The 15,429-nt window shown below is 42.5% G+C and overlaps 1 protein-coding gene across 1 annotated transcript in view; it reads right to left on the bottom strand.

Moving 5' to 3' along the window:
- Nucleotides 1–15,104, bottom strand: part of LOC119903404 (5-hydroxytryptamine receptor 2A-like) — an 81,531-nt gene extending 66,427 nt beyond the window's left edge. The window contains exon 1 of the mRNA XM_038719548.1: nt 13,056–15,104. Within this exon, the coding sequence (XP_038575476.1) occupies nt 13,056–13,509 (454 nt within the window). The 5' untranslated portion in view covers nt 13,510–15,104. The remainder of the gene's footprint in view (nt 1–13,055) is intronic.
- Between the last annotated feature and the right edge of the window lie 325 nt (nt 15,105–15,429).

Below are 15,429 nucleotides of genomic sequence, written 5' to 3'. Positions count from 1 at the left end.
CTTTATTGAACTTGGCAAAAACATTGGACTACAGAAATAGTATAAACAAAAATATCACACAATCAGGATGAAAAGAAAAACTGCAGCCATTACTGTTCCCTCATTGGCACCAACTAAGATTTATTATTGTATGAAATGACACCATATTACATGCTGCTTTCTCTTGGCTCACCATATAAAGTTTACAGAGCGCATTGAAACTTTAAAGCAATACTTGAGCTTTTCTCAAGTGTTCTTTTCACCCAGATCTTCTCTGCTGGTCTGGGATTCAAACTTGCAACTTCAGAAACTGCACCTACAACCAACTACGTGATGCGATCCAATCTACTGCACTATGGTGAAAGCTCCTGTTGCAATAGAAGTAGAAAACCTTAATAATAATTTCATATTTGGCAGGAATATATACCAGTCATTATCTCCACCAAAGGCTTAAACATGTATGAAGTGGGTCAGATAAAGACATGTAACTACTACTCTTTTATATAATTTTGGTATGGTACACAACATGGCCAAATGTTTGAGGACACCTGAATGTAGGGTTTGAAATAAGCACCTGCCAAATGGGGCTAAAGATGTACAACAGAAAGACACATGTAGTAAAGTCAGCCGAGGAAATATCTATGGGGTTGGTTCAAAACAAAACACACCAGTGGAAGAATCCCAGTCCACCCTGAGTGACAGCCAAGAGAGTTAGAGTGTTAGACACTAAGGGAGGTAACTCAAAAAATCACTAAGCTTATAATATTCAGCAACTTCGCACAGCCATTGAAGAGGAGTGGACCAACATTCCACAGGCCACAATCAACAACCTGATCAATATGCGAAGATGTGTTGCACTGCGTGAGGCAAATGGTGGTCACACCAGATACTGACTGGTTTCCGGACCCCCCCCATACAATGAAACAGCACACTTTCGAGTGGCCTTTTATTGTGGCCAGCCTAAGGCACACCTGTGCAATCCCCATGCTGTCTGATCAGCATCTTGATATGCCACACCTGCGAGGTGTCTCCTCAAAGTCTTCAATGACCTCCTCACTTCTGCTGACACCGGTTCCCTCAACATCCTTATTCGTCTTGACCTGAGTGCAGCCTTCGATACTGTGAGCCATAACATCCTGCTCACCAGACTCCAAGACCTTGGTATCGAAGGTACTGCACTCACCTGGCTCCGTTCCTACCTTTCCAACAGATCCCACTTCATCTCTTCATAACCACACCTCTGCTACAGTCACAGTCAAGGTGTTCCCCAAGGCTCCGTACTTGGCCCCCTTCTCTTCATCAGCTACATCCTCCCCCTTGGTCAGATACTCCGCCACTTCAACCTGAACTTCCACTGTTATGCTGATGACACCCAGATCTACCTCAGCACCAAATCCCCCCACAATCCCCCCCTCTCCCACATCAACTCCTGTCTGTTAGCGAGTAAAACCTGGATGCAACACAACTTCCTCAAACTAAACAGCAATAAAACAGAATTCCTCCTCATAGGCTCCAAATCCACTCTCTGCAAAGCCAATAACCCCACTCTCACCATCGACGGCACCATTGTCTCCCCAGGCCTTCAACCTCGATTCTACCCTCTCCCTTGAGTCCCACATCCGTCATGTCATTAAAACTTCCTTCTTTCACCTTCGAAATATTGCCAAAATCAGATCCTCACTCACACCCTCTGCTGCTGAAAGACTCATTCACGCCTTCATCTCTTCACGGCTGAACTATTGCAACTCACTACTCCTTGGTATCAGCTCAACCTACATAAAAAGACTCCAACTGGTCCAGAACTCAGCCGCACGACTCATCACCTGCTCCATATCCCGGCACCACATCACTCCTGTCCTAAAACAACTACACTGGCTTCCCATTTCAACGGATCACATACAAAATCCTGGTCCTCACCTACAAAGCCATTCACCACCTGGCCCCTTCATACCTCAATGTCCTCCTCTCCCCCTACCAACCTTCGCGGTCCCTCAGATCCACCTCAGCCGGTCTCCTCTACGTCCCCAAGTCCAAGCTCAGCAGTCTTGGGGAAAGAGCCTTTTCCAGGGCAGCTCCCAGGCTCTGGAACTCCCTCCCCCATGAGATCCGCACCTCTGAGTCCCTCACCATTTTCCAGTCCCGCATTAAGACCCATCTCTTCTCCTCTGCTTATCCCTAGCTGTTTATTTTATTTATTGATTTATTGATTTTATTTTTATTTTATTTTTTTTTGTCATGTTTCTTTATCTGCTCTGTAAAGCGGCTTTGAGTTCGTAAAAAGCGCTATACAAATTCAATTTATTATTATTATTATCTCGGCAAAGGAGAAGTGCTCACTAACACAGATCAGATCTGTGAACAAAATTTTTAGAAAAAAAGGGCCTTTAATGTACATTGAGAAAGGCTTAGATCTTTGAGTTTAGCTCATGATGAATGGGGACAAAAACATGGTTGTTTAACATGTCATGTAAAATAATTAATTAATGTGCTAATCTAACAGCCTCCACTTCTGGTTTCATTCTTTCCACCAGAATTTGGAACCTGGCTGCAGGGATTTGCTCCCATTCAGACTATTATACTGGCTCCCTGTCGCTGCTCACATTCAGACACTGGCCTACAGGGCAGTGAAAGGAACTGCTCGTTCCTTCCTCCGTTGTGGCCATTGCCACCAATGCACTCCTCTGCCTCGGGACGACTGGCTGCCCAGGCTCCTCTCTGTTCCGAAATGAACTCCTAACTGAGGTCCGGACAGCGGAGTCGCTGCACAACTTTGACGGCAGGCTGAAAACCCACCTTCTCATATTGCATCAACACAACACAACAACAAAAGAAGAAAGAAATAGTGTGTGGTGCTGTTCTCTAACATAGCTGTTTACTTGGAAGTCTTGCACGTCCAATTCTTGATTACATCTAGCTCGTGTTCCTTCTGAGTTTGAATGCGGTTGAAAGCATCTGTCAAACAAATGTGATGTAACAAGAGCCTCAGTGAGGTCCAACTGGTGTTGGGTGATCAGGTCTGCCTCACAGTGAGTGTTCATCACAAAAGTGTTGGATGGGTTTGAGGCTGGGGCTCTGTGCAGGCCAATCAAGTTGTTCCACACCAAAGTGGGAAAACCACTTCTTTATGGAGCTGCCTTGATAATGGGGACACTCATGTTGAAACTGGAAAGGGACAAACAGAAACTGTTGACACAAAGTGGAAAGAACTCTTTTGTTTATTCTGTTGTAGCATTTAGATTTCTCTTCATTTGAAACAAAAGGCCAAGTCAAAACCATAAGTCCCAGACCAAACGTATACAGGGGTGTCCACATTTTCTGTTCCTGTCAACACATGACTGAAACAAGCTTTGCATTGGAAAAAATACTCTATGTACCAACATGAATATACTGAACAGATGGGAGTGGCAACCAGGCGAAAATTCCTGATCCGTACTGTTCATTATACTGACAGATGTTTCTATTATTTTGTCCACCCCATTCAAATCAACGAGTGTGGGCTAAATAACAGAAACACCTCTCTGTATATTGTAATAGAGTTTAGCAGCAGCACAAACTGCACTCTCCAGAGTGATCATAAAGCTGAATCAATACTGAAAGGAATGTACAAATAAAATTACCCAGGTGGCATAGTCGGTCACTTACTTTCCCTCAGTCACCCCATACATATCCTATCAAGCTCAACAAAGCCACAATGGATAATCAAAGAAAATAACCCCAACCACACCAATGGAATATCCAAAAAGACAATGCCACAGCATTTGACTGACAGGTGATCTCCTACAAACAGATCCAGAGAGTAACCTGATTTTCTGTTTTTGGCTTCTTATGAGATAACTTGACAGGCACAGGGTTTAAAGCCAGCACTTGTGTGAAAATTGAAGAGATGTGGATTTGGATTGTGAGTGAATCAAAGAGGAATAGAGAAGAAACAGAGCCTAATGTTTTAAGTAAATCTCATCCTGCACAGCTGCCCGTCCACAGAAAGAGGACAAAACCCAGAGGGCTTTGAAACAGAAGGGTTTGTTTTGCTTCTGTCATACACCCTCTGAGAGGAAAACTAATAACAAGGGAGAAAGGGAAAAGAAGGCAGGAGTGATGGATAGATGGTGGGGTTAAGATCTCCAAAGTAAGAGGAAAGAAAATGAACCTGCTGCAGACATCAATACCTTAGAGAGGAAGGAGAAAATGAGTATTTCAACCCAAAATTCAGAAAAATCATTAAGACATTAAGTTATTTCTGTGCTTCTAAAGAGGAGAGGTGAGACCAAACCAGGAACAGAGATTAGAGCTGGCAAACTGGGGGGACTCGGCAAGCTTCCACTGAACTCAAACTGGAATACTCTGTTCCCAAAGGTCCTCTGTTTTTCAGTTGCCTCTAGTGACCAAAGGACCGACATTACCGAGCAACTGAATTACAAAAGCCCCGTCCTGAGTGGAGAGAGCAGAGTTTGCTTTTTTCTAAAAGCAAACTCTGCTTCCATTTGGGAGAGCGTCGCGTGTGTGTGTGTGTGTGTGTGTGTATAGAGGTTTGCAAGTGCACATCAAACAGGCTTATGTCCAGTTCACTTAAACACTTAAGGTGTTTGTATTCTCCCGCAGCCGGCATCTCAAGATATCAATCAGCACAGGCTGACTGCAGTTTGATGTAAAGTGACATTAGACTAAAGGTTACTGAAGACTGTTAAAGCGAAAAGAGAAACTGTTGAGAGCTTCCCTAGAGTTACTGCCAAAGAGACACCATTTGGTGAAAAGTGGCTAATCCCTGCAGCCACACAGACTGATCCTACGGGATGCTAGCTGTACTCCACCTCACCCATGATGCTGAAATACACAAGTCAGTGGTCAGCTCTTGTAAAGTCACTTTGCAACAAGTCTGTCAATTTCTGCAGGTGCTGCTGTTGTTTGCTGCTATAACTGAGATGTCCATTGCTATAGTACATTTAGGATTAAAGGACAAAATATATGGTCTTTGTTTTGTGCAAATATATGTAGTGAAGTTAATATGAAGCTTCAGTGGTCTGAATTAGTCAAATCAAGTTGGTATCTTCCAATCTTGTTAGTTCAAAATACCCATGTTCCGTTCCCCCAGATAGTGTAGAGCTGCAGTGGAGGGACAGCAACACAAAGAGGGAATTTTCTGCTAAAATGACATAGGTAGTCATAATGTCATAGGTAGGCTGAGTGCAGTGGCTGAGAGCAGAGGCATGGACCCAAATGCAGACAAAAGATGAAGAAGTAGCAGTTAAAAATAAAGGTTTATTAAAGCAAACTAAAAAGGCTTATGTGGAAGCCCAGGGCTAAAATTCCTAACAAAGCTGAATCCAGAACAGGCAAGCAGTAATCCAACAAGGTAGAGAATAATTCAACTAACAGCAAAGTAATCCAGAGTGCAGGCAGAGCAGATCACTCCGCATTGACAAAGACTAAACAGAAAAAGCCAGCATTTAAACGCCAGGTAACGAGCAGGGTGGGAAGCACCGCTGAAACACATCAGGACTAAAAATAAGAACACAGGAAATGAGACAGAACTGGTGAACTAAACTGAACATGAGAATAAACAAGGCAGGACAAAAGAATCACAGAACGCCAAACCATAAAACAGACTAAAGGGGAAAAACGTGAACACAAAACCCCATTCCTAACACTGTAACTTCAGACGATACTCACTTGATTTGACTAACTCAAACATGTGAAGCATCATGTGATCAACCTCATTGTGCAGAAATACACTACCCAGGACTTTGTCTCCTGTCACTTACACAGGAAGCATGTTAGGAAGATATCTTTTAATGTCCAGTATAAACCAGTCCAGTATAAACAGGAGGGATGATTACAGCAAGCAATAACAGCAGGCGTCACTGTGGCATCGTTTCATTGTGTGGCATCTTGGCATAACTATCTCTTTTAATTTGTACCGTACTGGTTGCTGGCACCTGTTGACTATTTTTATAGTCATACAGAGCAAAACCGAGGAAAAAAGTGATTTCAAACCAACGCACATGAGATTTTTAACAATCCTGCTGAACTTCCAACACAAAAGAGAATAAAAGAAAGATATAAAGAAAGACTAAAGAAAGAATTACATCCCCAGATCCTATTTGTGAGTTCCCTCACAATCAAGTTTGCCAACTTTAGCTAAGTTTCTCTCAAGGATTCTGCCAGTTCTATGGCTCCTAAACTTTTCACACTGCAAATAAATTTATCTCAAGTGAGTGAGATTATTTCTGCTTCCATAGCAGCTCTGCCTCTGACAAATGTTGACACTTGCCAATACTAAATATGATAAACTGCAATAATCTGCTTACATCTATCTGCGCTGACGTGGTCACAGTCGAACATACTGCAGTTTGCCTTCCCCCTAAAATGAACAATTGTATTTTATTGTATTTCATTGTAATACAAGGGGTCGATCTCTTCAGGGAAAATTAAACTTAACAAAATATGCAGGAACCATCTGTTACAAGGAGCCAATGACAATACAAAGCTCTTAACTATCATGGGTGCAAATTGTAGTCAAGTGAAACCCAAAAGTTATTCAGGCTCTTTAGAGCAGTGAAAGGAGTGTCAGGAGGATTGTGTAAGGTGAGAAAGCGCATCAGTCTGTCATCTTTATTTTGACAGCTTGTCCCCAGGGGTTATGCACGACAAAAAGAAGCCAGGGGCGAGGAGAAGCAAACCAAAACTGCACAGTAGGAAAGGTATTTGTTTCCTGTAGTTTCAAGTATAATAGGTAGGAAACGGGCTCTTTGTCCACAGAGACCACACAGCCACAATGCTAGGTCAATCCCAAACTCCCAACGACACTCTCTAAATCATGGCTGGCCCACCTGCCAAAGAGGCCATCCAAGACTAACACATCAGCCAACACTTACCAGCATGTTTTGACACACTCAGTATGCCCCGTCACATCAGATAAATTACTGTACTTCCTCGCGGTAGTAAAATAACTGAGTGACTCAGCAGAGAATAACCCTGAAAACACTGACGACAACAACAGCAGCTCATAATGTGTTCCCACATGAGATTCATAAACTGATGAACTTTGGTGTGATACTGTGCTTGAAATGGGAAAAAATAAGGGTCAGTATTATAATTGTTCACATGTTGGTGTGTGTATCCTCCCTCCCACACAATATTTATATTAAAACAATAAATTTAGAACCACAGATGTAAAACAGGACAAGGGGAATGTGTTGATCTCAGGAGGAGGTCTAGAAGGAGCACATACTGGCACAATGGCATCCTGACTCTGCTAAGGCTAAGGCTACATCTTCACTACGACATTTCGGAGTTTAAAAACGGAAACCATCCCCGTCCTCAGAATTGATCTTCATCTATATTAAAACGAGATTTGTGTTTTTGCTTTGCGTGACTAAGACCCAATCAGGAAGCCAAATGTGAGTGTCTGTGTCATCGTTTATTTAAAGCCCTCCATTTTTGCCCGTCTGCACTAAAACATTATACCCCTAAATATTAAAACGAAAACAGAGTCAGCAGCGTTTTCAAACTTCTCAGTTTTAGGTCTTCAGATTTTTTCCTTTAAGTCTGGACAGGAGGTGGAAACGTAGCAGAAAGTCAGCATTAAAAAAACGTAGAAGTGAGGATGTAGCCTCAATCTACATCTGTCCACTGCAGAGGCTCTATCCACAAACTGGACTAGTAACTAGTACAAATGAGTGTATTTGTGCAACACAGCAGTTTAATACACAACCAACATTTCTACATTTTTGTAGGTTTTGTTTTTCATTAAATCCTTGTGCAAGAACAATGCTCACCATGGTGGTTAGTCTCTAATTTGTTTATGCTAAGTACAAACCCTGTGATGGACTGGCGACCTGTCCAGGGTGTACTCCGCCTTTCGCCCGATGTCAGCTGGGGTTCGCTCCAGCCCCCCCGACCCTGTACACAGGATAAGCGGTTGACGATGGATGGAAAAACTCATCAATAATCACAAACATTTGTGCAAAACAAAGTTTGCTGTAGCACATCAACCTTTTTTTAATGTCCTCACCCCATCCAGGCGGCGATTGGTCGGTTCAAAGTGCAGATTCAGGAAGCAAACTTGATGAAATAGTTTCTTTTCTGGAGAGTTTATGTGCACTGATGCTTGAAATTAGGACAGTTGTGTATTCTTGTTTTTCAGTAAATAAAAAGTGAAAAGGTACAAGGCTGTCTACATAAAAACTTAAGTTGAGACGTTAACTGCAATGCCATGGTGAGTTTCAGTAAAAACATCAAATTACAGAGCCATGTGTGCTACTAACGCAGGGTGGAAGTGAAAAATTTCGCTGTTAAGAAAAGTGATTTTACAATCTACAGCTTATATGAATGAAACCATCATGAAATGATCCAGGAGAGTCGAATGTTTCTAAGTCGAGGAACATTTTTATCAGAAGAATATTTTGAAAAGGGGAATTTATACTGAGGATTTCAAATCTTCCTTAATGCGATATATATAATATTTGCAATGTTAACGATCTTATAGCTTTACGTCCTGACCACCAGTTGTAATCATTTCAATTTTTGTTTAAGAGAAATCATGTTTTGCCAGACATTTTGGCTCAACATACTACAACACCCATGAGCTTCAGCTGCTGTTGCTTTGAAGTGGAAGCTGGTCAGAGGTGTGAATCAGAGCGGGAGTGAATTAACTCGTCATCCGTGCAGTTAAAAATTAAACCTGGCGTCAAAGTTGCTAAAATTAATTTAAAACAATCTGTCTGGAAGCTTTTTCTGATACAGTGGCTCATTGTTGCTGATTCAAACTGCAGAGTTTTCATGTTGATTCAGGTCATAGAGGAGCTCCAACTGTTGGTCAGGTAACATTGTTAATGGGACAAATAATAGGACTTTTACTTCTGGAACAAGAGGCACCAGTAAAATGTCTCTCACTTCACAGCTCTATGTTGCTGGCTAAAGGCTTGTGCAGATTACATAACTTTCAGCGTTGGCAGATCACGTGCTGTTCAGACTGCACAACTTCCCATCTCGTGACGGGATCTTGAAGTCATTGTGGTGTTCATATGTGACTGGTCGGTGACAGGAGGTAACACACTACACAGGCTGACAACAACTCTGTCCCCCGACGACTCTTTCTGGTCTCCAAGTGACACGAGAAATGACGCAAAACTACACACAAAAGAGGAAATTATGAAGACAAAGAATCTGGGTGAAAGAATGGATTGGCACATGCTGGCAGCAGGGATTGTCAGAGCTACAGAGACAATTAGAGGTGAGTAAAAAATGTTTTGTAGTGAAAAAGTAGCTGCCTGCTCTCACTGGCTGGATGTGGATGTCGAGTCGGCCGACTCCTCCAGATATTTAGCATGTTCGATATCTGGCTGGCATCTGTGATGGCGAGCCGTTTTTATGCGTCCTTGAGTAGTTCACCTATAAAAATTGGCGACCGCCGATCGATTACTGATTTGCTCCTGATCACCATCAACTGTCGGGACAGTTGGCGAGTGGCAAATCGGGCTTAAAATTGTGTAGAGTGACCTTGGATTAACTGATGTCATGCGTCACTAGCCACACCCATGGTTCTCATAGCCATACAGCCATGTTTGAGACTTTAAACCTAACTGACAGTTGATGATCTTCCCATCTTCAGGCGCCTCACTGTGTGTGTTATGAAACATAGCAGAGCAAAAAAATTGAATTTTCCCGAGATGAATTAATAAAGTTCTTTAAAGTTGAACCTGTGAAATTTATTCAGGTGACATGATTAAAGTTCGAGCTTGGGTTTTTTCTGCTCTGCTGCCTGTAATCATCAAGCACTGATGGGATTGGACGACACTTCTGGGATCCTAACAAAATAAATCTCTTTTATTTAACTAGAACTGTATCCAAAATGAGGTGATCAAATTCATTGTGCACTGCAGCAGCAGATCATTTATCTTGGAACATGTACAGAAAACTGCAGATTTATGTTCCAACTTTTCAGATTGCAGAAAGAAAGTGTGGCAGAGGTCGTCTGGCTGAGGCTAGTGGAAGAGACGCTTAGCTTAAAAACTTAACTGCAGTAACTTTCCTAAACGTTTAAACGTTCTGCTGCTAGTGTTAATACTTAAGTGAAACTTGCAGTAACTTGTCCTGTCTTACCTTAGTTATCTTATTCAAAACATAGTAAACCTGACCGACTACGGTGAAATCCTTTGAATCAAAGTTGTCTGTGTGCAAATGCTTTTCCTGATCATCTTAATGATTATGTAATGTAATAAATGACCCAGTTCTATATGTATGTGATTTTATGTTAATGTATTACTGAAACCCTGTGTTGCTGCTGTTCTTGGCCAGGTCTCGCTTGCAAAAGAGGTTGTCAATTGGACAAACCTGGGAAAATAAAAGTTAAATAAAAAAAAATTCATTGTCACATATGCCTATAGTCTAATACAAGATCGCATATAACCTCGCTCATTATTTCAAGCCTTTCCTGAGCTGATTAATGACCCCATTAATAATCTAATATTCACAAACTCAGCCGTGGCATCAACCACAGACTCATCTATGACCTCATTAATAACCATCAATATCAACCTCGCTCATGACCACCGTCACATTTTAGAAGATCACTCCGCTGCCGTGATATTATCGTTACGCCCTCTCACCCTGAAACAATGCTGTTTGCTCTGAGTCACTAAATGAACGTGAAACACCGAGGCCGTGTAACATCATGAGACAATAATTGCAGCGTGTGTGTTTATGTTTGGCGTCGGCGTGGCTAATGAGTTCTTTTGTCTTCTCATTAAAGACCGGGGAAGGCGAGTAATAATCACTGGAGGTCGTTCTTTTGAAAGCACTCTTCCCTCTGACTAATTTACCGCACTTGTTCTCATGCAAATGAATTTGCTACTTAGGGCTTAAAGCTCCTAATGCGAGCAGCGGCTCATGACATTTGCGCCGACACAGGGAAGCTCAGGGAGAAGAGCGAGGATCAGCTGAGGACGGTGGAAGGTGTGTGTTTAAGGGAGGGTGTGTGTGTGTGGTGGGACAGTGACAGACTGGTAAACAGAGAAAATGAAGCAAAGCACAGGATACATTCAGCTGACTGACAGGAATCAGCAGGAGACTGACTGGGAGAGAAGAGGGCAGAGCTGCAGGTTCCAAACTTGTTGTTCCTCTGACTGTAAATTCATACTTTAAAGACAGCCCTGCAACAGTAATGGAGCATTGGATTTATTGATTGCTGTCCGGAACAAAAAGAAGCTTCTTAAATAAATTACCCCTTCCTTTAAAAGCAGCCACAAGCTCTGGCTAAAGTCAGCACAAAAGTGTCACCACCAGTGATTGCCTTCTATTTATCATGCTGATTCTATTTATCTCACACTGATGGGTTGTGCTGTTTTGTGGAGTGTGTTTACTGTTCTGTGGTTGTTTTTCGTCCACCTTCCCAGCGACAACAGATGCAAATTAGCTGCTAGCTAACTCTGGTGCAATTACTTTTAATTGTGTGTTTTCCCTGCAAAAATGAACAAATAAATAAATAAATGTGGTCCTCTCTGTGCTTCAGTATATCACCACTCTAATTTAAAACCAGAGCTTACCAGAAAAGATCTCAGGCCTGTTTTAACTCTAGTTACCCCTCAGGTAAGTAATCAACCTGGACAGATTGCCTTCTGCTATTTGACACCTTTATAAATGAACTACAGAGGATTTAAAACCTGAGTGTCTCTTCCCATGGCTGATTTTAAACTTTGAATCTAATCAGTGACATCTGTCTGTTTGTTTGTCTGGACATGTTTGTTCTTCTGCTGTTCTCGGTTCTCCCTTTCAAAAGAGAGTTTGATCTCAATCAGATCACCTGATTAAATGAAGTTTTTATATATCATGCTCTGTGTTTCTTTTGCAAGGCAGAGTGCAGGAAGTGTCTACACCCATATGGCACATTACCTAATTTTGTGGTCATGTCTTATAGAGGAGTCTTGTGTCTAAATCTAAACTAAAGACCTGAGCGTTAAAGTTCATTCATGACCTCGCGAGAAACAGTCTGAGAAAATAATCCTCACTTGAGGTCCACTTACTGCCCTCTTCATAAATGACCACCTGATGACAATTGACTCATAACAAAGTTTTTCCCCACAGGTTATTCTTCTACCACGTATGCGTGCTAAAAGGGACACATGCGTGGAACCGCACAATTGGCTGAAATTTGTATCCCGGCTCTGCTGTTTTTTTGGCTTTCCATCTTTGGCGTTACAAGCTTTCTCTATAGAGTTGTACTGGGGATTCTTAACGTGTCTCCTCTATAAAACGTCTCTTGTCATAATGAGTTAAAACGAGTCATTATTTTAGTTTGCATTGCACTCACATGCTGCATATTCCTAAACAAAGTTGTGTTCGATCACATGATCACAAACTGACACACAGGTAGTGTTATTCCAGCATTGGAGGACTGGTTGGATTAAATGGTAGTCTGTGTATGTCTGTGTATGTAAAGGGAACTAGGAGGTGACAGGTAGCATACACACTCCCGACAGGTTGGTAGATGGTCAGTATGGAAGCAAGGTCTCCTTAACAGGTTTATCTGGAGAGCTTTTATTTTTTGTAGTTGCTTCTTTTGTTTCATTTTACACACAGATATGTTTTACATTAAAGTTAATTATAGTGCCATTATCTTTGCGTTGATATTGCAGCTACATTGTCCTGTGGGCCCTTTCATTCATCTCTGTAGCTGCACAGGCATTGCCACTTTCATTTTGCATTGAAGCAGCACTCCAAATAAACACATCACTGTCAACAACACCACCGAACACCTCCATCACTGCTGCTCTCCATCTGTCCCTGACCGCCGGCACCGAGTCATGCATGAATTCTGACAATGCAAAAACATGAGCTAAACACCAGACATGAGAGCGCCCCACATCAGAAACAACAAAGACATGTCAGGTTCTTTTCTTCACGCTGTCATTGATTTTAGATTTGGGGCACTTTGTTCTGCAGAGTGAATAAAGCTTTGTACATGCAGGCAGGTTGCAGCAGCAATTCATACACTTGGGGAACAAAACTGTGTGCCTGTTGGACTCAAGTCAGCAACACACCAAATGTCAAGCCCAATATCAGTGTCACTCAATGCTTACCGTAGAGAATGGTCACCATGGAAACCGGCATGACCAAGATGCCCAGGAGCATGTCAGCAACTGCCAGCGACATCAAGAAATAGTTTGTAGCGTTCTGAAGCTTCTTCTCCAGGGAGACTGCCAGGATCACCAGGATGTTGCCCATGACCGTGACAGCGATGACAACTAAAATCAGCAAAGCCGCCCAGTTCTTCTCCACCGCCATCTCTTGGGGAGGACACTGAGACCCGTAAATCCTGGTGCCCTCCTCAGCGTATACTCCTGCAACGTTACGATAAGACAAGTTCCCCAACTGTGCGTCAATGCCTTTGTGACACCCCGGGCTCGTCACGTTATTGATTCGGAGAGTGATTTCCTCCAATCCACGTGAAGGCCAGGTGTTGGACTCCAGAGCGGTAACGGCTCTGACAGTGTTCGAGATCAACTGTGACACGTTTCTGCTACGCAGGTTCATGGTGTCAGCTCGGTAACGCCGTCACAGCCAGAGACAGAGACGCCTCAAGACCGCTGCCTGGAAAATGGGTCAGAGCAGAGTAAGGAGGAGGAACCTCCACTAATCATTTACCCGCTTTCCATTTCCTGTCCCCAGGTGAATACAACAGATATAACACCATTTATCACTTGAGTAATGAAATGTAATTCAATATGTGCAGTCAGTTATTTACTCCATCATCTCAGAGACAAACTCAAGCCTCGAATCGTCTGTCAAAGCATCAACAGATGATGATCTTCTCCACACAGGGAAACAAAAATAGCAGACTGTGGAATTCAGCAGAGAAGAGCAGCTGTTCAACCTCAAAGGACAGTGCTGAATGGATAAAAATGAAATTGCTTGTACTGTCCCTGTGTGCAGCTCCTCACACAGTACTGGAAAAACAAACAAAAAGTGTTCCAGTTAGGCTCTCCTCCAGATATTGGGAAGATTTCGACTCACATGCCTTCAGTCATTTAAAAAAAATGTCTTCTCATCTTCTGATTATTGAATCCTTTTGAAGCTGCCATGGAAGACACTCTTGCAGGTTTCTCATCCTTGAAGTCTGGGCTTGTCAAAGCTGCCCTCATGATAAAAATATTAGATCCATCTGAAGTTTTGGATCTTCAACAAATCAGAATTTCATCCCCTGCAAGTCTTTGATTTCAAACAGATGACGTTTGACCTTTTAGTCTTTGATATTCATAAAGCAAACAGCCAAGAAAACAAAGAACAAAGACCCTTTGTTTTCATCCGTAAAGGTCTGTATTACCATAACTTCTATCAATTTTTTTTTTGCAGATTTTCTCGACATTAGTTGTGAATTTGCAGAGCGGAGAGGTGTCCTGTGTAAAGGTGGCTTTATTCTAAACTACATACCTGCGTGTAATCACTGTGCGAGTGTGTTAGTGAATCTGTGTGAAAATCCTTGCGTGTCCTTGCCCTCTTGTCTCGACTCATCCCAGCACCTGTGAGAGTGCGCCTGCAGCTGTGTTTGACGTGTGCGTTACCCAAAGACACCTTACTAACTTTCCCCTCACACACACTCACATCAGTTTGGCTTTAAGAAAGTCCTGACTCAGAGTAAAAACATTCCTCTGTGTTCTCCAAAAACAATGTCAGCCCTTCAGGGACCATAAATATTACTTAAATCTCTCCTCGTCCTTGAAGTATAATCCCTCAGTGGAAAATGTCAGTACCTCTCCAAATCCTCCGCAAACAAACGCAGACCTGGTTCAGTATTCCTTCAGCTTCATAGATTTTATTTAAAGCCTTCATCTCTCCCTCGTGGGATATTTCCACCTCTCTTATGCCACTTTCCTAAAAGAAAAGAAATAAAAGAAGGATGTGTCCAGTTCTTCTGTAAACCAACAGCAGGCAGAAGAGGTCTCATGTGGATTTCAGGTTTCCAGAGAGTGTCTGTAAGTTGTTGAATCGTCTTCAGTGACGATCAGGAGCTGAATGATTTTCTGCTTTCACTCTCCTCACGCTGCTTCTCACATTCAGTCTCTCTCTCTCTCTCTCTCTGCAGGTCTCTTGCTGTGATCTCCTGTGCTCTCTCGCTCTACCCAGGGTCTCTCTCCCTCGTACTGTATTGGCTGTTTCTCCATCTTGAGTGTATCTCATTCTCTCTCCCATTTTTTTTGCATCCCTTTCTCTCTTTTGCTGAATCTGTAAGTCCTGTTCTCTCTGGTTTTTCCCACTCCTTAAGTCAACTGCACACTCGCTTTCTCTCTCTGCCTCTCTCTCTCTCTCTCTGCCTCTCATTCAAATGCTGCCTCTCTCGCACTCTTTCTAGTCAGGTTTCCATGCAATTTACTGCAAATTTAAGAAAGAAGATGCATATTTACTGGAAGTTTCCATCTTTCCTATTGTGTGGATATGAGTTCATTGGCTGATGGA

Source organism: Micropterus salmoides, unplaced genomic scaffold (assembly GCF_014851395.1).
Source record: "Micropterus salmoides isolate LMB-PRFRI ecotype aquatic unplaced genomic scaffold, ASM1485139v1 Ms_hic_scaffold_15, whole genome shotgun sequence".
NCBI classification, from domain to species: domain Eukaryota; kingdom Metazoa; phylum Chordata; class Actinopteri; order Centrarchiformes; family Centrarchidae; genus Micropterus; species Micropterus salmoides.
Note: the sequence above shows the minus strand (reverse complement) of the source record. Positions and strands in the feature narration are given on the sequence as shown.